Source organism: Leopardus geoffroyi, chromosome X (genome assembly GCF_018350155.1).
Source record: "Leopardus geoffroyi isolate Oge1 chromosome X, O.geoffroyi_Oge1_pat1.0, whole genome shotgun sequence".
Classification (NCBI taxonomy): domain Eukaryota; kingdom Metazoa; phylum Chordata; class Mammalia; order Carnivora; family Felidae; genus Leopardus; species Leopardus geoffroyi.
The window spans coordinates 17,708,858-17,733,961 of NC_059343.1; the positions used below are offsets into that span (position 1 = coordinate 17,708,858).

Sequence of the window (25,104 nt, forward strand, 5' to 3'; positions counted from 1 at the left end):
CGGATGCTTAACCGACTGCGCCACCCAGGCGCCCCAGTACTACCATATATCTTAATTGTAGTCTACTTCATGTGGATGACTTACTGTTAATAAAATAGATTTTGTGTCTCATCTTTTTATGGTGTGTGGTCTCCTCAGAACATGTCCTATATATCTTTCTCTCAGCCTGGTAAAATCATGTTCTATTCTTTAAGGCCTCTAGGAAGTGCCTCATTCATGAAACTTTCACTATATCCCACAGCTCTTTGTACTTTCTTCCTACTTGACCATTTATATTTAATGTAACTATTGATATAGTTGGAATCGTAACTGCCACCTTGCTGTTTGTCTTCTATGTTTACCATATGTTCTTTATTCTTTTTCTTTTCTGTATATGTTTTCATTAATTATTTTTTATGATTCCATTTTGTCCTGTTTGATGACTCATTAGCTATAATTCTTTGTTGTATGTTGTGTGTGTGTGTGTATATACATGCAATGGAATATTGCTAAGCCATAAAAAAAAGAATGAAATCTTGCCATTTGCAACAACATGGATGGATCTACAGGGTATAATGCTAAGTGAAATAAATCAGTCAGAGAAAGACAAATACCGTATGATTTCACTCATATGTGAAATTTAAGAAACAAAATTAACAACAAAAAAAGGGAGACAAACACTCTTAAACAGAGAACAAACTGGTGGTTAGCAGAGGGGAGGTGATTGGCAGGGGGAGGGGAGGATGGGTGAAATAGATAATGGGGATTAGAAGTACACTTAGCATGAAAAGAACTGAGTAACATATAGAATTGGTCAATCACTGTATTGTACACCTGAAAATAATGTAATGCTGTATGTTAATTATACTGGATTTTTTTAAAGTCCTAATATGGGGGCGCCTGGGTGGCGCAGTCGGTTAAGCGTCCGACTTCAGCCAGGTCACGATCTCTCAGTCTGTGAGTTCGAGCCCCGCGTCGGGCTCTGTGCTGACCGCTCAGAGCCTGGAGCCTGTTTCCGATTCTGTGTCTCCCTCTCTCTCTGCTCCTCCCCTGTTCATGCTCTGTCTCTCTCTGTCTCAAAAATAAATAAATGTTAAAAAAAAAATTAAAAAAAAATAATAATAAAAATAAAGTCTTAATATGAACAACGCAATAAAATTTTAAAAACTATGGCATAATACTAAATACTACTTTACATAGCATTTCACATCTTACCTATGAAAGTTATATTCTGCTTTGAATAATAATTATCTAACTTCCATTAGATTATGAACTTCTTAAAGACAAGAATGGTGTCTTGCTGATTTTCATATATAGTAGGTGTGCATTACATACTTGGTAAAATAAATTGATCTGAGATCCAGTTATCCCCTCTGGTTAGCACATGCTCATTTGTACTCTTCCAAGAAAAATTTGGTATTAGATCCTTGAATTGGTACTCATTTTATTTCATCTCCTGTGTAAAAGCTGTCGTTCTTTCTCTGCTAGTTATGTAAAGAACCCCAGAGAGGGGTGCCTGGGTGACTCAGTCACTTAAGTGTCCAACTCTTGCTTTTGGCTCAGGTCATGATCTCACTGTTCTGAGATCCAGCCCTGCAGCCGGCTCTGTGCACTGACAGTGCAGTGCCTGCTAGGGATTCTCTCTCTCCCTCTCTCTCTGCCCCTCCCCTGCTTGTGCTATCTCTCTCTCAAAATAAATAAACTTAGGGGCGCCTGGAGTGGCTCAGGTGGTTAAAGCGTCCGACTTTAGCTCAGGTTATGATCTTGGAGTTCATGAGTTCAAGCCCACATTGGGTTATGTGCTGACAGCTCAGAGCCTGGAGCCTGCTTTGGATTCTTTGTCTCCCTCTCTCTGTCCCTCCCCTGCTCACTTGCTCTCTCTCTCTCTCTCTCTCAAAAATAAAATAAACATTAAAAAAATAAAAATAAACTTAAAAAATATTTTTAAAAAAGAACCCCAGAGATATCTAAAGATACCCATCACTTTACATCTTAGTTTATTCACTGAGTTAAAATAAGAGTATTGATCCTCATAACTACTTTCCAAGGTAAAATGAAAGCGAACAAGACTTCTGAAACACTATGCAAATATAGAATGCTAACAAAAAATATCTTTTGAGGAAACAGTTACAAGCATGATATATTAGTGTTTGTAAATCATCTCTTAAAATAATCTATTATTTTTCTACTGTTAGGTGATGTATCTTTGGTACCAAGTTTTTCTGGGCTCTAGTCTGTTACTACCTTTCATAGCAATAGGCATGAGGTTGATAAAATAATGAAATAAAATAGCTAAGTGTTTGTTTCTTGATAATGAAACTATAAGTGGTTTTATTTCATTTCGACTCTACTTTTCTGTGTTTTCCAAATTTTCTAAAATGAATTCAAGTTGTCAGAAGAAAAAAAATGTTATATAAAGTAATACTGCTTTGTTTGATAAAAGAGCACAACATAGACAAATACTTACATTTTAAATGACATAGTTTACAGTCAGTGTCCATCTAATGGTCTCATTCAGCCATTGTATACACACTAATCACTGCATTCACTTGGAATTGTATGCAGTATCTGAAGATAGGTATTAAACTTAAGCTATCAGTAAAAGAGGCCAATTTGAATAAGCAAAGTGTAGATTTAAAATATATATATATATATATGTATCTAGGGCATGCATTTATTGCCAGGCTTTCAAGAAATCTCATCTGAACAGTTATGATGATAGTTATGCTTTGAAATATGCTGTACTTCAAATTATTTTTCACTCAACTTTAATTATTTTTATTCCCATTGCAACAAGAGGAGATGATCAATATCTAAAAATAAACTGTCACAAATAGCTTTTTTCCCTTCTTAACACAAAGGGGGTGGTACTATGAAGTAAGTGGAAAGTGCTTCTTGGTATTGGCTACTTATATTTAAAGTGGTACTAACATTAGAGGTGAAAAGAATATAAATTTCTTTTAGCAAGCTCTATTTGGAGTGATTTATTTAATCCTTTATATCTATTTTACTTATTTACAGTTGTGATGGGGTTAGATAGTTATATTTGAAGTCTTTTAAAGAGATCCCTCCCCCAGTACTTTCCTTTCCACATAAGATTGGTTATCATACCACATTTGAGAAAAAGGGGAAAATAGTTTAAAATCTTAAATAGAAAGAATTCTCAAAGAACTGAAGCCTCATTTAGAGCACTGTCAGCAGAAAAATGAGGCAGGTACCCACACACTTCATGCCAGTACTGAAATAATTGCCATGATGCCTGCCCTAATGGGTTGCAGCTTGACCTAAAATTATTCTATAACGGTTTTTTATTTTCTACCTCAAACACAAAAATGATTAGATTGTCACTAGTTAAGAAACTGACACAAAAGTATCAGTTTGCAAAGTGAAGCTTTGGTGGAATTCAGAATACTTGGGAAAAGAGACAGAGGGTAGGGATAGTGACTATTGGAAGAATTGAGAATTAGGCCCATCGCTTCATGAGCATTTCACCTTGGACAAACCATGTACATTTACTTGTGCCATCTATAAACAGAAATAATTCTATTGTGAGTATCAAATTAGATGTGTTAAAAATTGTTCAAAAATGTGAAGTGCAAAACAAAAGTAATATTTATAAAATTGGTAAGAAATACAGACTTGATAAAAGGAATTTGTTTTAAATAATGAATATACACAGATATTTTTTCTCATTTTAGTGTTCATTTTCTTCAGCTGCAGTGAAATTCAGTGAAATCTGAATTATATGCTGAGAGAAAATTTTCAACATGATGTGAAACATTTTAGATCAGATTTTGAAATGATAATATACCAGAGTGAAAACTTCCTTTTAAAATTCAAGTTCCAGTAATATACTTTTACCTGAAATGTCTCCTCTAAATTGTATATATTAAAATGTCTTGCTGTTTTCTTATGGGCTTACTCATTTCTTAGCCTTTTTAGAACCATTTTCCCTGTCCTTAGATATCACTGGTTTTTTTAAATAGTATTTGAAATGTTACTTTAGCTTACCATTCCCAGCTAAAAGTTGGGTAAAAAAGAGAAAAGATTAGTAGTCTTTCACATGAGATTGTTTAAATTAACTTTTGAAAAGAAAAGAAATGCAGAGTAGAAGGAAATTTTAGAAAAAGTTCTTAAAACATCCTATTTTAAGTATGTAATTGTTACCTACTGCTTAGTCCACACTTTACTTCCCCACCTTCTAAAATTTGAAGAAATGTCATGTACTGTTCAAAAAATCTTAACTGAGAGAATCATCACCAAGAACTGAAAGTTTATTTAGATATTGAAAGAGTTTATTGAAAGAGATATTGAAAGAGATTATGATCTTTGCTTCCATTCATTCCACTGATGTTGTATGCCATAAATATAAACGTTTGTATGTAGTATATATGCTGCAGTATATTTTTCTACATTTTTTAAAGTAATATCTTCTTCATAGAAAAATTTGGAGTAATGAAAAGAAAAGCATTGCTTTTAATCCTTCCACCCAAAGAAAATCCTGTTATTTTCCCTTTTTATTTCAGCCTGTTTTCATGTATATACACCTATATATTTTGAATATAGTTTTTTTCATTTAGTATTATTCCATAATTTTTTTTTATTTTACTGCATTGTCCATATTAGGACTTTAAAAAAAAATCCAGTATAATTAACATACAGCATTACATTATTTTCAGGTGTACAATGCAGTGATTGACCAATTCTATACGTTACTCAATTCTTTTCATGCTGAGTGTACTTCTAATCCCCATTATCTATTTCACTCATCCCTCCCTCCCCCTGCCAATCACCTCCCCTCTGGTAACCACCAGTTTGCTCTCTGTTTAAGAGTGTTTGTGTCTCTTTTTTTTGTTGTTGTTAATTTTGTTTCTTAAATTTCACATATGAGTGAAATCGTACGGTATTTGTCTTTCTCTGACTGATTTATTTCACTTAGCATTATACTCTGTAGATCCATCCATGTTGTTGCAAATGGCAAGATTTCATTCTTTTTTATGGCTTAGCACTATTCCATTGCATGTACACACACACACACACACACACACACACACACACACACACACACACAAACACACACACCACCTCCTTATACATTCATCTATCAGTGGATACTTGGGTTGCGTCCATATCTTGGCTATTGTAAATAAGCTGAAATAAACATAGGGACATAGGGGCACATATATCTTTTTGAATTCATGTTTTTGTATTCCTTAGAACTTTGTTTTTTAAAAAAGTTTATAACATGACAGTATTCATTAATTTTTTAAAATACAGAAAACCATAAAGAAAAGTGATTCGACATTTCTATACATGATTAAATGAGCTCCATAGTAAGTCTAGTTGCTATCTGTCACCGTGCAAAGTTGTTACAATATTATTGACTGTATTTCCTATGCTATACACTATATCCCCATGACTTACTGATTTTATAACTGGGAGTTTGTACTTCATAATCCACTTCACTTATTTTGCTTTTGTTCCCAACTTTTCCCTGCTCTGGTAACCAACAGTTTGTTTCCTATATCTGTGAGTCTGTTTCTGTTTTGTTTGTTTGCTTCTGTTTTTAGTTTTTATTTTAAGTTTATTTATTTTGAGAGAGAGAGAGAGAGAGCATATGCGTGTGTGAGAGGGGCACAGAGAGGGAGAGACAGAATCCCAAATAGTCTTGGTGCTGTCAGTGTATAGCTCAGTGCAGGACTTGAACCCATGAACCATGAGATCATGACCCTAGCTGATACCAAGTCGGACACTCAACTGACTGAGCCACCCAGACACCCCTGTTTGCTTTTTTAGATTCTACATATAAGAGAAATCATACAGTATTTATCTTTTTCTCTCTGACTTATGTCACTTAACATAATGCCCTCTAGGTCTCTCCATGTTGTTGCAAATGGCAAGATTTCATTCTTTATTATGGCTGAATAATATTTCATTGTATATATACAAAATCCTTATCCACTCATCCATCAATAAACACTTAGTTTGCTTCCTTATCTTAGCTATTGTAAATAATGTTACAGTGAACATAGGGGTACATATATCTCTTTGAATCAATGTTACCATTTTCTTGGGATAAATACCCAGAAGTGGAATTGCTGGATCATATGGTGGTTCTATTTTTAATTTTTTGAGGAACCTCCATAGAGTTTTCCATAGTGGCTGTACCAATTTACATTCCTACCATAAGTGTATGAGTGTTCCCTTTTCTTCACATCCTCACCAATACTTGTTACTTTTTGTCTTCTCAGTAATAGCCAAATTGACCAGTGTTATTTTATTTTTAAATCTTTATTGAAGAAAATGGAAAAAATATTCTTCAAAGATCAATTTTGAAAGTGTTTATTTTTTAATGTTTATTTATCTTGAGAGAGAGAGGGAGAGCTGGGGAGAGGCAGAGAGATAGGGAGAGAGAATACCAAGCAGGCTCCATAGTGTCAGTGCAGAGCCCAATGCGGGGCTCAGTCTCAGGAATTGTGACTCATGACCTGAACCAAAATCAAGAGTCAGATGCTTAACCAACTGAGCCAACCAGGTGCCCTGAAACTGTTTTTTTTTTTTTTTGATGGACAATTCCCTCTAAATTATGTATGTTTGTTTTCTAATCATTTTTCTTACCTGTATACTATTTTATTTTTTTAATGTTCATTTATTTTGAGAGAGAGTACACACATGCAAGCAGGTAGGAGCAGAAAGAGAGGGAAAGAGAGAGTCCCAAGTAGGCTCTGCTCAGCATGGAGCCCAACGCAGGGCTCATTCTCACAAACCTGAGATCATGAACTGAGCCAAAATCAAGAGTTGGATGCTTACCCAACTGACCTACCCAGGCACCCATCCGTTATACTTTTTTCAATACAATCAATAAAAATAAATTATTTATGAAGTATTTTCTAAATATACATTTTTAAATAAAAATTTTCATAAGATGGTCTCTCTCTCCCTCTGCTCCTCTCCCCTGCTCATGCTCTCTTTCTCTCAAAAAAAATGTATTAATAAGCATATTTTTTAATATTTACTTTGGGGAGAATGCAAGTAGGGGAGGGGTGGAGAGCGGGGCACAGAGGCTCCGAAACAGGCTCTGCACTGACAGTCTGACAGCAGCAAGACCAGTGTGGGGTTTGAACTCACAAACCACAAGATCATGACCTGAGCCGAAGTTGGATGCTCAGCTGACTGAGCCACCCAGGTGCCCCTGTATAAATAAGCATATTTATATTGAGTGTATTGCCCTTTTTAAAATGTATTACTGCTGTTTAGTCCAACCCGTTTTATCTTAATCAGGTTGTTATTTACTCAAGGTAAATGCTTGAGAGAAAAGAAGAGCTTTTCTAGGATTTATTGAATTGGTATTTGTGGTTTAAATTCTTAGACCATATTATCTGTGAATACTAAAAAATTAAAAATAAAGATTGCAGAATTTTGTAAAAATAAATATCCTAGAAGTGATTTTTTTCTTTTGAGAGGTGGGGAGTGGGGAGGGTCAGAGAGATAGAGAGAATCTTAAGCAGGCTCCACGCCCAGCACAGAGCCTGACATGGGGCTCCAGCTCACAACTGTGAGATCATGACCTGAGCCGAAACCAAGAGTCAGACGCTTAACCAACTGAGCCACTCAAGCACCCCAATAGCCTAGAAGTGATTTTTAAAATTTCATTAAGGAAAGGTGCCTGGCTCAGTCAGTTAAGCATCTGACTCTTACAGCTCAGGTCATGATCTCAAGGTCTATGAGATTGAGCCCTGAATTAGGCTCTGTGCTGGCAGTGCAGAGCCTGCTTGGGATTCTCTCTCCCCCCTCTCTCTCTGTCCCTCCTCCCTGTTCACTCTCTCTCTCTCTTTCAAAATAAATAAACATTTGGGGCGCCTGGGTGAGTCAGTTGAGCATCTGACTCTTGATTTCAGCTCAGGTCATGATCTCACACTCATGGGATCAAGCTCTGTGTCGGGTTCTGTGCTGACAGTGCAGAGCCTGCTTGAGATTCTCTCTTCCCTCTCTACCCCTTCCCTGCTCATGTTTTTTCTCTCTCAAAATAAATAAATGAAAAATTAAAAAATAAACATTAAAAAATAATAAAATACAATTTCATTAAAGATTTTTTTAATGTTTATGAGAGAAAGCACGGGCAGGGGAGGGGCAGAGAGAGATGGGGACAGAGTATCTGAAGCAGGCTCTGAGCTGACAACAGCAAGCCCAATGCAGGGCACAGACTCACGAACAGCAAAGTCATGACCTGAGCTGAAGTCGGACACTTAACCGACCGAGCCACCCAGGCTCCCTTCATTAAGTATTTATGCAAGGAAACGTGCCCTATAAGTTTTCTGACAATAGCTATTATATTTTGCTTCATTACATTTTATCTGTGTGAATGGTACATCCTTTACCTTCTTGGTGGACATTTTATATCATTTACATTTTATGACAAAATAGGGTAGTGGGCTTTGATATAAAGTATATCTGAGTTCATCATCTTGGCTCTGCTTTTTGACAGGCTATATGAACTTGGACAAATTGCTTCACATCTCCGATACTCTTTATATGTAAAAGAGCATCACACCTTGTTGGATCATTTTAGGGTTGCAGTGAATTAGTAGAAGATCTAGCCCCTAATCTGGCATTTAGTGGAAACTTAATAAATGGCCATTTTACTTACCCTATATGCAAAAGAGCCTTTGGAAACTCTAAACTTAGCTAGTTTTTGCTCTGCAGATACTTAAAGGAGTGTTGCCATGCTTACTTTTGGTATTGAGTAGCAGTGAAGAAAGACCTATTTCTAGAAGGAGTGCTTTTTTAAAAAGGACTTTGCTTTAATTTAGGATGTTCTTTAGATTTTAATGCAAATTGATTACTGTGCTTCATATTCTGGAAGATATTTTGACGTAAACTAGAACAAATTTTGATCACCTGTGAACCTGCCATCCCTGTCCTACACATTCAAATTACCTAGAGTTGAAAATGGAGAACTCAAAACATATAAAGGTAAAATGCCAGTGTGTAATACTCAGTCCTACAGAATGTGTGTTGTAGAAGGGATATTAAGATTCAGGTAGTAAATATATGTAAAGTTCTAAAGTGGGGGGTATAAATTACTGGGGTAGGCACTATATATATATTCTATGGTTCGTATAGTCAGTATTAAAACCTATAAAAGCCCAACTAGGAGAGTCTCTCATTCATCTCAGACACAACTTTAAATAATATATTTGCTATATTAGGGTTAGTGTTTAAGCCTTCCTGAATGAGACATTCTAGGTGACCTGAAAATTGGACTGGGGCTTTTGAGATTAAAACTGGGACATTTCAGATCAAAAACCAGGACAGATTTTATATGTAAATTTTAAACAATATGTATTATATTACTTAGTACACTTGTTGATGGAAACATAAAAGGTGATTCTGTTTTATTTTGTGTTTAAACAGCGTATTTAATTCAGTGTAATTATACTTAATCCTTTGTTTGCTTTCACTGTTTTAGTTGATCATGAAGAAGCAAAACTAATGTTTTTTTTTTTAAACTTCTGTATATAATCCTAATACAGTGAATCAGAAGTTATAGCTAGAACTATTAGGCATAGTAGCCAGATAACTTGAGGACTTTTATTCTAAAGACAAATACAAAACTAAAAATATATAGAATTTGCAAAGCCAAGATTATATTATATATGTATGCCTGTATCTCTTAAAAGACCTAGAAGGTAGTCTGAAAACAAATATAAACACACACCGAAATCCTCATTCTTGATATAAAATATAAAATGTTTATTGGTAGCTGTAAATTTTCTGAAGGCTCAGAATGAAAAGGTAATTAAGAGTGATGAAATTACCACATGCTAAGACTTTAGCAAAGCACTATTTAGAACATTGGGACATAATCATTTATTATTCTTCCAGCTTTCTGACATTGGCCTGACTTATGAACAAAAACTTAAAACTTATGTAAATTATATGAAAATGAATTCTGAAATTGACTCTTTTCAAAGCTTTATTTTTTTAAAACACCTAGACTATATTATGTGAGCATCCTGCCAAAACACTTTTAAAGATTTAGACCGTATCACTATCACCAATAACAGAAGACGAACTAGAGATGTTGTGTACTAATCAAATTCTTTTATATGGCAAATAGCAGGCTACTATTTCTCATACATCTTTTTTCTTCTGTGTATTATATTTTTAAAGTTTATTTATTCATTCTGAGAGAGAGTGCATGCATGGGAGGAGGGGCAGAGAGAGGGAATTCCAAGCAGACACCATGCTGTGCTGCTAGTGCAGAGCCCAGTGCAGGGCTCCAACCCACAAACCATGAGATCATGATCTGAGCAAAAATCAAGAGTCAAATGCTTAACCCATTGAGCCCTCCTCAACCTACTAAATATCTCACTAGGCTTTCTGTTTCTTCACATTTAGACTTTCTGCACAAAGGATTATATTTTTAAATTTATGTAGCATTTTATACATATACAAAAGAATGCATGTCATAGATGTGTGTGTGTGTTTGTGTGTGTTATGAAGCATAACAATGAATACTCATGAATCTGTCATATAATAAATAGGACATTACCAATATTATTTTACTTACATTTGTGCTCCTCCCCAATCTCCTCATGCTGCCTCTTCTCAAAGTGTTTGGTTTTTCTCCTTAAAATAGTTTTATATACTTTTCTAAAACCCTTTTTAATCATACTTGTCTTTGAGTTTGTAAAAATGGTATCACTGTGCATAATACCTTTTTCACTTGATTTGTGTTTCTGAATTCATTCATGTTTTGCCCAGTTACTGTAGTTCATTCACTTTTACTTCATATAATACTTAATTGTGTCTATATACTCCAATATGTTTATCCCTTTTTGTGACCATGAATATTTGGACATATACCTACTTTTAAGTGTATTACATAGGAGGGTAATTGCTGTGTTGTACACTATGTACATGCTCATCTTTATAATTGTACCACATCCTGTTCTGAAAGTTTTATTGCTCATTTATGTAATGTACTTTCATTGTCTTTCATTGTCTGAAGTACTGTCTGTTCATCATGCTGTCTTATGATGGAGTTCACCTTTCAAGAGGCTATTAAAATTTTCTCACAAAGACCCTATAAAGATAGAACTTTTACCATTATTGCTATGTTGTGTACATGGAAACATGTAGAAAGGTGGGTTAGGTGATTCTTAACCCTATAGGTGATAAAATAAACTTCAGAAGAGAGTCCTGATATGTTACCATTTGTATTGTACTGTGATTATTCTCTTTAAAGAATAAAGCCAAAAGTAATACCAATCCATTTAAGAAAATATTTGCTGTGGGAGACTTAGTGAAGGCAGGTATCTGTATCATGCATCTCTGTGTTTCTAGTGCCTCGAAAATAAATGATTGTTGAAATAATTCATTTTCCCCTTAAAATTTCACCAAAAAGGGGCTACAGATTTTTGATTTAGCTGCTGTAACTTTCTGTGATACTGGTGAAGATCTAAAGAGAGCTAAACAGAAAAAAGAAATGATCCTTCAAAATTGATGAAATCCAGGTATATTGTAAGTATTACAAATATACAATTAGTGCTTTACATTTTAAGGTTGCTCGTTCCTATTTCTTCTCCTATTAATTCTTACAACTACAGGGAGATGAATGGGGGTGGGAAGGAAGAGTGGTGATAGTATCAGTCTTCTCCATGAGACAGGTAATGCCCTAGTGAATTTGAGGAGGGAGAGGTGGGCTGAGGGGTTACTTTGGAGAGGACCAGAGCCTAGGAGGAAAGGGCTGGTGTTGGAGCTAGAAAAGAGTACCATTACTGTCTAGTCTGCAAACCCTCCCCAAATAAACCCATGTGTGCATTTCTGACTATCATTAAGCATGCTTTTGTAGCTTAAAAATTTCAATTTTGATTTGATACCAAATATGGAAACCTGAGCCGTAAAGGAATATATAATATAATGCTGTGAGACTATGTAATGCTAGAGTGGGAGTTATAAAATACCTAAGCTGGAAAAATCAAAAGGTTCGATTAGATACCTTTATGGGTTCTGGTTCTGTAACTATTTTATGTATCTGGCTCCAATTTAGGTGCCATCCCCAAACTTTTGTAATGCCTTTTTGTCTATAGTTGGGCTATTTAGCAGTTACTAATAATATAACTGTGAATTTTTGTTTTAATGTCTCACTGTTTTCTATAGCCCTCCTTACCCTACTAAATATGTCACTAGGCTTTCTGTTTCTTCACATTTAAACTTTCTACACAAATATTTTACTGCTGTCTCTCCCCACAAGAATTCTGAACAGCCTTTTAGAAATGAAATGTATACTGCCCTGGGCTCTTCTGTTCACCTTTGTAACCCCTCCCTTAAACCATATCATCTAAATGCTATTCCTTATGACGTTTAAAAATTATTAGCAAGAACAAAGGGTCTATATAAAATTTAATGGGCAGGGAATATTAACATTGATATTTTGAGGTTGACCAAGTGCTTTTACAACATATTATCAGATTTGTTTCTTACAATAATCCAGTGAAGTAGGTAGACCAGATGTCATTATCTCAATTTTGTAAGTGAGTAAATGAAATTTAAGATAGGGAGAGTGACATTAAGTGTCATGGCCAGGACTTAGATCCATGCTTTGACATTGTAATACTTTCTGCTCATTGCTCTTCAAATTGGCTTTACCTTAGAATGAAGTAAGGAGCCTTTTGGGGCACCTGGGTGCTTAGTTGGTTGAGTGTCCAGCTTTGACTCAGGTCACAATCTCGCAGTTCGTGAGTTCGGGCCCCACATCGGGCTCTGTGCTGACTGCTCAGAGACCAGAGCCTGCTTCGGATTCTGTGTTTCCTTCTCTCTCGCTCCTCCCCTACTTGTGCTCGGTCTCTCTCTCTGTCAAAAATAAACAAACATATAAAAAAAGAATGAAGTAAGGAGCCTTTTAAATGTACTGATATCTGTGCCCCATAAGACCTACTAAATTAGATTCTTGATGGTGGGGCTTGGCATCAGTTTTTAAATGATGGCTCCATTGATTCTAACATGGAGCCACTGTATTCATACTTAATTAGTTTATTATGAGATGAGTATGATGTGAGAAGAAAATGTATGTGTTCAAGAACAGTGTTTTCTCAAAAGCAGGGCCATGGACTATGATTCACCTGGGGAAGCTTGTTAAGATGCAGATTGTTCAGACTCCACCATAGGTTGAATGACTGAGTCCTATGGATCAGCAGGTTCAACTATTTATAGATGATATCAGCCCAGAGGCCACACATTTACAAAGGAAGCTAGTTAAAGTTTTGAATATGTAACTCTAGTTATCAGTTGTTCATAGTCAATCTGTGCCATAAATGCTTATCCAAAAGGATTAAACGTGTTCTTTAAAACATCAAATGTAAGATATTAATGAAAATGGTCATTGGCCATTTGTCATAAGGGGAGCATTGGTATTAGAAACTAATGTGTTGGGAACTAGAGTTAATAAAATAAGGAGGAATAATAATAACATTTTAGCATGTTATGAATCATTATGCCTTACATGGATTATGTTATCTAATCATCATAAATATAGATTTTCATACTTATAAAAGGTTAAAGCATACCAAAAAAAAAATAGAGCTACTGGTTGTCAACACTGATTTTTTAAGGCATTTGTCTCTGCTGACAAAATAGTTTTTTTTTCAAAGTAGTTTTTAATAACCCAGGCCCCTTGGATTGGGTCAGCATGACCAGCAACATCAGATAGGTAATTCAGATGAAATTAGGCCTTAACACAAGTGAAATAATGGGTTGAAATTATAACTGGAAGTGGCAGATTGAAGAACTGATCAGAATTAAGTAATTAGGATAAGTGAGCATGAATAAGACTTATAAAATGAGGCAAAAATTATATATAAATTCAAGATGGTAAAAGACTAGATTTGCATGAAGGTGACAGAATGTTATCTGAGGCTGACTTGCGAATTATATTGTGTGAGGAGTGACATAGCACCTCTGAAAAGTAGCACATTTCCTGAAATGAAGTACAGGATATAAAATTCATGGATTTGGGGAGGGGCACTCAGTCTAGAGCATGAGACTCGATCTCAGGGTCATGAGTTCAAGCCCAACGTTGAGCATAGAGCTTACATAAAAAAATTTCATGTAATAGTTATTGCATTAAATTCTGCTTTGGTTAGGTCTTCATTTGCATGTGTGTTCTATTTTTGCCCCTTGCATTTAGTGGAAGATTGTATCAGTCAAGTTAAGCTAGATTATGCTGCAATAATCAACAACCTGGAAATATTTGTGCTTTTAGTATCATTCATGACCAGTGCTCATGCTCCATGTCCATTCTGGGTTACTATAGCTCTACTCCACATCCTCTTCACTTCAAAGCCCAGAGTAGCCTCTTCTTGAACACTGCTGGTCATCACAGCAGAAAGGAAAGAGAGCATGGTGAACTATGCACTAGTTCTTAATGTTTCTGCATGCCAATGGGACACATCACTTCTGCTTGCATTTCATTAGACAAAGTAAGTCATATAGCCATGGCTGACTTCGGTGGCTCCAGGATGTTTATTTTTTTCTTTAAAAAAAATGGAATGTATATTTAGAAATCATAATACAAATCTGACACAGTAATGAATCTATAAAGAATTCCAGGATAGCATTATACTAGAATTTTAAGGAGAGTAATCTTTTTTATGTGAACATAAGGAAAGCACAATAAAATTAAATTATGTGGAAAAAATTTTTAAAGATCCCAAAAAATATCTTAGTAAAGGTTGAGTTTGAAGAGTTTCTTCTCTCCTCAGTGGTGTGTTTATATGCATTGGTTTGTCTCTTAGTAATTTAACTGTATTCTACTGCAATAGTGGTGGGAGGGGAAGACCTTTTGGTTTTCCAAAGCATAAAATTTTCTTTATAAATCACGCAGTGCTACTACCAGGAACCCTAAATGGATACTGATTATTTATGATAATGACTTTTGAGTATATACAAAACTAAGCCTAGATGTGGGCTGGTACTGTTGCTTGGGCAATTTAGTATTCATTAGGATTTAAATAATTTATTATCATCAGTGATCTAAAAATATTTATTGAGTGCCTGAGTACAAATGTTATTTTGTCAGATGTTGCATATAATGAAAAGAAATGCTTTCATTTTGTCCAAGTAAATTCAATGTAAATAGATAAAATGGACAAAAGTATGTAGGCTAAGGAACTTTTAAAATTAATACTTGGAATTTGTTTCAAATATACCATAATTTCCATTTATTTCCTGGCAGCGAAGTGGATGATATTGAACTGATGAATTAACGTTTAATTTATATTTTCATTTATGATGAGGCATGGTATTTAACTTTGCTTGAACTCCTTAGTTGAATTTGTCATGGGGGAAAAATTGTCTCTTGTCATTTAGACCCTATAGATTTTCTTTCCCTTGTGATATATTAGATGGTCATTATAGTAAGTAACTTGAACATCTGAAACCTATTTTAGCTTTTTATTACAACAAAATGTTAGCTTTATTGTATGAATATAAATTCTTGATATCTTTTACATAATATGAGTCTGTATGCAGAGAAAATCTATTTTTGTTGAAAATATCTGCTGAGATCATGTAGATTAATGTTTAAAACTAAACTCATATTTAAAATTATTTTGAAACTGAAACTCAGTCTATTTTTGTACAAAATGAGAGTGTAAAGAAACTAAATGTACTGTGCTAGTTTGGCAATTAGAAACTCTGTTTTTGAAAAAATGGCTTTAAATGTTTCACTTGTGTATTTAATCTGTAGAGCCAATGTGAAATGTGTATTATGGAATGTGAAAATAGATAATCAATGGAATAAAGTATTCATAACTGATAAATTCAGACAATCTTTATAGAGTGTACAGAACACCTTCACAAATTAAGGAGACAGTTCCTTTCCTGACAGTCTAATGGGAGAGACTAAGACTAACAAATAAATAACTGGTGGAAACATTAAAAAATGTACAGTTAGTAGTTATCAGATAGGCCTTTCAAAAATATTTGGGTCTTGACTCAAGACATGCAGAATAAACAAACTTAGCTCAGGATAGGGATTAGCTCACTGCCTTTTCAGGTTGTCAAAACAAAGTGATTAAAGTTACAGGGATCACAGTCTAACCCTAATGAGTTTTCTGGTCATTTATACCTTGACTTGACATTTTTACTTTTTATTCCTTTTGACACTTGAATCTTTGCAAGCCTCGGTGGTTTTTGGATTTGTTAAAGAGCCATTTGGATGCTGAAACAACAGCCTTACTTCTGCCTGCATTTCCAAGGCCCTGAATGCTAAAAGATTAGTTTCTACACCCATTCAACTATTGGGACAGTAGTATTTCATTGTCAAGTGAAAGGCTAGAATAATTAAAGCCAGATGGGGCTTCATTTTAGATGACCTCTTGGGGCAGAACTGGAGCAGAATTTTGAAGAGCACTATGGTGCAAGGTGCAGAAGAATATGGCTATGTTCACTGACAGAAAGACTATAGACAACCTCTAAGGTCATACCCACTCACATTCTCCTCCCATCCCTTGCTTATTGCTCTTTTTATGTTACAACTCAATACCTTATTTGACCTAATGAAAATCTTAGCCAATTCTTTTCAAAATGGGTCATTTTAAAATTTCAATAGATACCATCCTTCATGAATTCTCCTCTTCTCATTACCAAAACAACAGCAAGAAGACTGTTCCAACAAGTTTGTGGTCATTAAGCCAGTAAAATGTTGAAGGGTTTGCCAGGGATGTACTTGTGGGATGATTATGCTTCTGTCTACCTTGTTTGCCAAGGACATTTATAGCTCTGAAATTAAACAGTAGCATTTTGAAAACACATTTAAGAAGACCAGTGACTCTCTATTCACTATGGATATTCTTTTCACTCAGAGCACCCAGTCAGCTTTTGGTCTTTGATGAATCCAAATTTAGTTTGGACTTTCATCTTCCATCCATTGCAAATCTTTTATCCCTAGCACTGCTTCCCTATGTCCACAAAGCTAGGTGATGACTACTTTGAATTCCTTTCAATAGCTCTATTCTGTGTATCATCCTACAAAGAGAATTGCTTTCATGATACTATGCTGCTACTGTAAATGTCACAATAGACTGGAATCTGCTCTTGCAAAAGGGAAAAGAAAGCGAATCATCTGGTCAATAACTGGGAACTAAATTTCTGCATGTTTTTCTTTTCAGATATTGCTTTTATTGTTATTTGATTGAAATTCTTGTTAAATGGCTTCCCATTTTGTAACTGTTGGATGGACCATAGTATATTTCTCCAGATCTGACCTTCTGACTAGCATGATGACCACTAACTGCATGTGGCAATTGAAATATAAATTAATTAAAACTAAATAAAATTACAAATCCACTTTCTCCTTTGCACATTTTAATTGCTCAATAGCCACATATGCCTAGAAACCACTAAATTTTAGGCAGCACAGACATAGAACATAATTAGGATAATTCTATTATCACTGTAAGTTTTAATAAATATGTCTCTGTAACATCACTTTCTCCATTTACTCCTGGCTATGCAACTAACCCTTCCTTATTGCTCCTAAATACTAGCATTGTCTGAGCAGTCTTCAGTTATCTTCTCACTATACATTTTCTTTTTTAATGGATTTGTTGTTGTTTTCTTGTACCTTTAACTATCACTTCAGTGTAAATACTCCCAGATCTGACTCTATTTTAGATCCAAATCAGCTTTTTACTTGCTTACTGGACAACTTTGTATAAAATGACCTTTCAGCCACTTCTAATTTCACATGCCCCAAATATAATTATTTTATTCTCCTTAAATTTTCTTCTACCATCTCTACTCGGCCATTCATCCATTTGCTCAGGTTTGAACCCCTGGAGTAATGTTTAACTTTCCTCTCCACATTATTCTCTGTGTCTAATGTATCAGTCACCCAATTCTCATTCCTGGCTACATACATGTATGACATCCACCTCTCCTCATCTCCCCTTCCACCATCATAAGCTCCATTCAAGCTTTGATTATATATTATATTTTCTATTGAAAGAACATTCCAACTGATCTTGCTGCCTTCAGTTTTTTTTTTTCCCTTCCAAATCCACAATTTCTTCCCCATTGTTTTCATAAAACATGTATTTGATCACATAGTTCCCATGCTCAGACATCTTTGAGCGCTTCCTTGTATCAGAGTAAAGTACATACTCCTCCATCTTCCCTAGAGATGAAATGTCTACTTGGTATATTTAGGAAGATACACAGCTTTGCAGAGATTCCTTATCTGAGACATGACGTGAAAGTTTCCTCCACGGGAATGGAAAAAGAACTATTAGAAAATGAATAAGAAGAGATACCTATTAGAGTTGTTAGCTAGACCAGAGAGTTTGGACTTCACTTCTCCACCCCCTACCCTGATACACTCACTCACCATTTTATCATTGCTCTTTAACACCAGCCATGGCACTATGGCTATGAAGTCAGCTACCCTGACTTCAGCCCCTCCCAAAATAAAATCACAAGAAATTATCAGTTGATCAAGTTAAGTGCAATCCTGGTGGAATGGGACTTCAAAATAAATTATTACAGAATAATAAAAATCTTATTCCCTTCAAAACAAAATTTCTCCAGGTTAGCATTGGTAGCTCTCCACAATATGACCTCATGTTATTTTCTAGGCTTTCTTTCCTGTCGCATTCATTCCACATATCTTATGCTATAGCCTGGCATGCTTACTTCTGATTATGCCTTGTTAATCATGTTTGCACAAAGTGAAATGGTCTTTCCCTGTGAACCCCTAATAAATTTACAGATTTAAAAGCTATTTAAAGTCAGTAAAATATCTCCTCTAGAAGGTCATTCCAGAGTGAACAAGTTAGAATGTATCTCCTTTTTTATGGGATCTTCTGTTAGCATTTGTCATGTACCTTATATTATTATTTGAATGTTTTCTCCACTAAGTAATTAAGTGATGATGGCCAAGGACCAATTTATCTTTGATCACCTTAATAGTGCCTGATAGTGAATTGCATTTAGAAGATGTGCAAAAAATACCCTTTTTTGGTGAATGGAATTGTGACTTGAGTAAATGAATGAGTGAATGAATAAAAGTAACAGTAACTCATGAATTAGTTACTTAAGCATTGAAGACATTTTGATAGCTTAGCAGTAGAATATGTGAAGTATTTGGTATGACGGTACCATTATTAAAATTTTGCATAGATGAATCATTTAAATACTACATGCAAGCAAAACAATATTCTTAAATTATTTGTACAAGTATACTATAATATACCAAAAAGAGACATATGAAAATTTATGGCATTTATAGTTCCAAAGTTTTGTGAAATATAATTATATACAGCATTTGAGACATACACTATTTCCCTTCACTCTCTTGCTTTATGTATTCAGTATTAATAACCTGTGAACTGTTCCTATGACTCTACTACACAGTTGATGAGAAATATTACTTTTACTGAACATCTTGACCCCAGGTTGCTTAAAATTGTTGACAAAGTATGGAGTATCAGTGATAGCATACAGGATAGAAGTGTTTCTTTGTATTTTTCTCAGTATGGCAATTACATCACTGTTTCACAAAAACTATAACTGATTATGATCCTGTGTGAGCACATAGCTCATCTGTGGGAGACAGTTTCTTTGCACACTTATACTTTTCAAAAAGAAAAAATGATGAAAACTGAATAAACACTCATTTTTATGAATATTGTCTTGTTAGGAATTTGATGCATTTAAATGTGCATCACATGGTTTGTAGATGCATTATATATAAAAGGATAAAGAAGAAATTGCAAGTGTCATTTTGCATGCATAGTAAAAGACAGCATGAGCTTCTGAAGAGAATTCCTGGGAGTATATAGTGGCATAGCTCTAAATCCAGGTTTGAAAATCTAAATTTAATCCTAACCTAAAAATAAGTAGAACGTCAAAGGTGTACCTTTCCTTAGCATGAATAGGTTGTTAAAAATGTGGATTTCTCCATATTCAGTGCTATTTTCTTTGTAAAACGTGGGGTATGATCTTTTGGGAAAATATTTGGCCCTAAGTGTTAATAAAACCATACTTGAGAAGCAAATATTTTAAATTCACATCTGGATGGAAATAAAATAACTTATTAATAAAATTAATCCCCTAAGGTACCTAGGGCTATTTAAATACTTAGCATGATAAAATGAACTCCTTAACATGATAGCTTAACTAAATAAAACACAGTCATTTAGTTTCTATTCTTCTCCCTAATATAAAATAGCAGGCTAATATATACTTTTTTTGTATTGTTCTGTTTTGTTTTTATTATGCTGTGTCCAGCCTTTGTGAAAACCTTTGGCTTTCAGTAATGAACAGGCCAGTCTGGCTGAAAGAAGGCAGAGATATAAACAAGTAGAAGCAGTTATTCAGAGTAGTAAGTGATTAAAGAAAGAAATAAGTTTAATAGGAGGGAAAAAAGAGAAACCAACCAATAAATTGGGGGAATGTGTAACAAAAGCACAAAGCTCTGAGGAATTGAAAATTGGAATGAGCCAGCAGATACTATTTTTAAATCAGTCTACTGTCTTACAGATTTTATATTTTTGATCATTTTTGGTTTGGCATTCTTCTATCACAGTATTTCCCGTAAAATAGATTGTTTTTCACAGTACCATCTTTATCAAAATCATGCTAGGACCCCCACTCCAGGTCTACCCTATCTGTATATCTGGGGCTGAACCTGGGAATATGCATTTTAACCCACTTTCCAAGTGATTGTTACATGTATACAGAGTAAAATCTGAAAATTACTGCAGTAGTTTAACAGGGTTTGAGTGCAGTTTTATTGCTTTTGCAGTAATGTCTTTATTTTCTTTGCCCAAAAACATACTTTTTCCAAAACCCAATTAAAGCTGCCTTTATTAATTTCTTTTTAAGGCAGAGCTAGTTGTTTTCTCTTCTGCTTGCCCAGCCCTATGATCCTGCCTTTATTATAGTAATTGTGAGTGTCCCAAATATGTTAGTACAGATTTAAGCTTTAATAGGTTCACATGTGTGAATATGCTATAAATGTAACACACACATCCTTTGCAAATTTAATTATTTCAATTTATTTTATAGTCCTTTAGTATTGTTTATTTCAAATAGTTTTTAATTTTAATATTTGTGACAGTTTTTTCGACTGATGTAAAACCTTGGCCACCTCAGTCACTTGATGTATCTCTTTTAGACTTTGTCTTTTGGAGTCATGTCAGAATTATCACGTATGGATCAGTACTTCATTCTTTGAATAATCTTAAAGCTTAGATTATAGATGTATTTCTTTTAGTCACTGAGGAGCAGCAGCTGATGAAAAATTCTGCAAAGTTTGAAATTTGACTTGAGCAATGTATAGCACAACACAGTGGTCACTTTGCATTTTAATGAGAAATATGTCAATATTTTAAAATTTTAAATAATTGACCTTTCACATGTGGATTTGTATATTTTTGTCGCATTTATACTTATAAAGTTATTGAAACAAACTTCATGAAGACTTTGGAATTCTACATATTTTAACTTACTTATGTGAATGCCTGTCTCTTTAAACTGTGCTTTGCTAAGTCAGGGGACATGTTTTATTTATCTCTGTATCATGAAGACAGTTGATTAATATTTGCCGAAACAAGAGGAAAAGTACATCTATTATGCATTGTCCAATTTGCTTAATATATTCAGTATTACACAAGTATTAGTAAATATATTTGGATGTACTTTATATATTTAATGTTTATTTTTGAGAGAGAGAGAGAGAGAGACTGAGCGTGAGCAGGGGAGGGGCAGAGAGAGAGGAAGATACAGAATCTGAATCAGGCTCCAGGCTCTGAGCTGCCAGCAGAGATCCCGACACAGGGCTTGAACCCACAAACCGTGAGATCATGACCTGAGCCAAAGTCAGATGTTTAACCAACCCTTGATTTCGGCTCAGACTATGTTTTCATGGTTAATGGGATCAAGCCCCGCATCAGGCTCTGCACTGACAACACCGAGCCTGCTTAGGATTCTGTCTTCCTCTGTCTCTGCCCCTCCCCTACTTATGCACACACACACACTCTCTCTCTCAAAATAAAATTTAAAAAGGACTTTGTAAAGCTAATAAGTGATTTTTTAATTTTGTATCAAATGTATTAATACATATAAATAAAACTAATATTTAGTTTACTGTTTCCATCTATTGCAACTATTATTTTTTTAGATTCCCAAATTGCTCCATCTTTGGCCAGTGAAAATCTCTTCATGTTGACTTCTGAGTCCTACTGACACAAACAATCCTTGTATAGTTTGATAGCTTCTTTCTATGTGTGTCACAGTATAATCCAGGCTCATCTTAAACATTCATATCTCAGACCTGGAACCCACCATTTTCCTTAACCAAAGCCCCAAGAAATAGTATTTGAAAATCACTAACTGTGAGGAGTTTATTTATTACTCAGTTATGTCTTTTCAGTGGGCCTAAGAAATACATACACACATCATGTGTACATGATGCATTAAGAGACTCTAGGTTTTACTGACCTTCTTATATATGTATCTGCTTTGTCTCATGCTAAAATTACTTAGGACACCAAAAATGATAGAATGATAGTAGTATCACATAATTGTTCATTTGCTTTATCCTATGAAATGGAGTAGTTTCAGCAAAACAATAACAGACTAACAATAACTAACCAACAGTATGATTGCTGCCAATAGTGTAAGATTTTGTTTAATAGTTCTTTTGTTATGTCATACTAGGGATATGCAAGTAAAGTATTATATTTTAAAGAACTTGAAATAGTTATTCTCTGTGTGATTATTGCTGTGTGATCACTGGCAGGATATACATTTAGATCATATTTACTTTTTTCCTTGAGGAAAATTCCTTTGAAGTTTGAACATTTAATCATATTCTCTGTTTCTGGGAAGGTAGGTAAATAATCAAACTTGTATCCATTATAGCTGAAGCAAGCTGTAGAGGCAGTTTGGGGAAACTGGGCAACTTTCCAACTTTTCCCAACTCATCTCTTACCAATGTAATTGTGTCTGAAATTAATTCTATAAAATTGCAGTCTTCCAAATTCTGATGTAAGTACGGTGCACTTTACCAACATAAATGCTTTATCTATACCTTTCTTCCTCTGTACACATAATTCATACTTAATTTGTAAAGACATAGATATGGCTATATTTGTAACAGACTTCTTCTTTGGCACAGAAGCCCTGCAGAATTGCAAGACCCAATCCTTAAGTATTTCATTTAGTCTATGAAATGAATCAGACCTATATTTAACCTTAAAACTTTTACGCCTGATAAGAATATGTACTACTTCTGACAAGGTATTGTGGTGAAATGGCATTATCAAAAACTATGTTCAACAGTATTCCTTTTTGTTAAAATTAAATTCAGGGAAAGAGATGAAATGGGCTGTCATTCCTTAAAATATGCAGTACTGTGAAACATGGATATTTTTTCAAAATTAGATAGCCAAATAATAATTAGTTAACTTTCTATTTTGAAGTAAAGGTAATTAGTTTACATTTTAAAAATAAAGACACAGAACAACAGTAATTCATAGTTAAAATGTATTTATCACTGTATGCCAGATACTGTGCTAAGCCATTCATCCATCTTCTCACTTAATCCTCACAACACCCTTATTGTGTTACTACTAATGTCATGCCCATTTTATGAATTTCTTCAGGAAACTAAGCCATAGAAACAGAAGTTTCTAAGCAAAGATCACTTTGCTATATGTTTGCTCATTGTAAGTCTAGCGATTGCAGGTAAAAAAACAGTGGTGATTTTTTAAAATAATTTTTTTTACAATTTCAAGGATTCAGATTTATGTTAAGAACTATGAACTTGATATGTACCAATTTTATAATATTAAGGATATTTAATAGCTGGAAATAATTGAAAATATAAAAGCATTTTTGAGATTAAGATACGACTATAGAAGTAAATATTAGTATTTTTCCTAATGTTCCAATCTATAATAAATTAGTATTTGAAATGTTGGAAATATTTCAATGAAATGTATTTATCAGATGTAAAAGTTTAGATAGAAAATGGTTACAATATTTTTTCTGATGTATATTATTCTGTATTGTATTCTGTGTAAAATTAGAAAATATAGTTAAGCAAATATAAGAATATCTGTGTAACTGACCATCAGAGCTAACCACTATGAATATTTTGGTATATAGCTTTCCAGATTTTATTCACATTCTTATTGCTGGTTTTGCTTGAATTGTCAAGATTTTTTCAAATTGTTGTACATTTCCTAAGAAAGTATTTTAAAAGGAATGCTTGATTTGTTTTGAAAACTAATGTATATGTTTCTTTTTTTAAAGGATTGTACTGTGTATGAAACAGAAAATAAAATTCTTCATGTGGTAAGTTTATTTGGGTTTATTTTCATCTTCATTAGAAAATGGTTCTTTGTTTAACTAGTAATTAAATAAAAAACTATAGCCTATAAAAAATGAGACCTGTATATTTTATAGGAAAACTACAAAAGAACATAAAAAGTATAAAAGAACAGGTTATATTAGTTAAAATCTTTCTTTTGTATCCTAATAGGAAAATATCATATAATATAAAAATTTTGAGATTGTAGTATGTAGAAAGGTTGGAATGAAGAATCTAGAAAAAAAGAGAACTTGAAGTCAGAAATTTTTACCATTCATTTGAGAAAGATATCAGAGAAAAGTATTTGGTTGTATAATGGGGTAAACAACCTATCATCATTTGGGTGAAATAATTAATAAAATAATCAATTTGCCTTTGATCAGATTCTATACTCCCCAAACCTCCTTCCAAATTTTAATTTGGCAATATTTGTTGAATCAGTTAATCATTTTGTAGATATTACTAGAAACAGAGTATGAATACACTATACTTTTATAGAAAAGTATCTCCTTTTTTGTTAATGAACAGTTTACTGCTTTTCTTTGTAAATCCGTATCTTGGTTGATGCTCATCTGTCCTGATAACTTCTTCACCTCTGTTAGAAATGAGTGACAACATAAGTAACATTAAAGAAGTTTAGAAATGAATGCTATATATTTACTTTGTCAATTTTGCATTCAAGCTAGTGACAATTTAAAGATCCTGTTTGACGATGATTGAGACTGTGGATGGCATTAACCAAA

At 34.1% G+C, this 25,104-nt stretch overlaps 1 protein-coding gene across 6 annotated transcripts in view; it reads left to right on the forward strand.

Moving 5' to 3' along the window:
* Window positions 1-25,104, forward strand: part of CNKSR2 (connector enhancer of kinase suppressor of Ras 2) — a 298,383-nt gene that overhangs the window by 107,141 nt on the left and 166,138 nt on the right. For 5 of the 6 annotated variants that reach the window (XM_045472191.1, XM_045472189.1, XM_045472193.1 and 2 more), the window contains exon 5: window positions 24,304-24,345. The exons of the other annotated variant lie outside the window; for it this stretch is intronic. In XM_045472191.1, coding sequence (XP_045328147.1) covers window positions 24,304-24,345 — 42 coding nt within the window. The remainder of the gene's footprint in view (window positions 1-24,303; window positions 24,346-25,104) is intronic. 6 annotated transcript variants of the gene reach the window in all.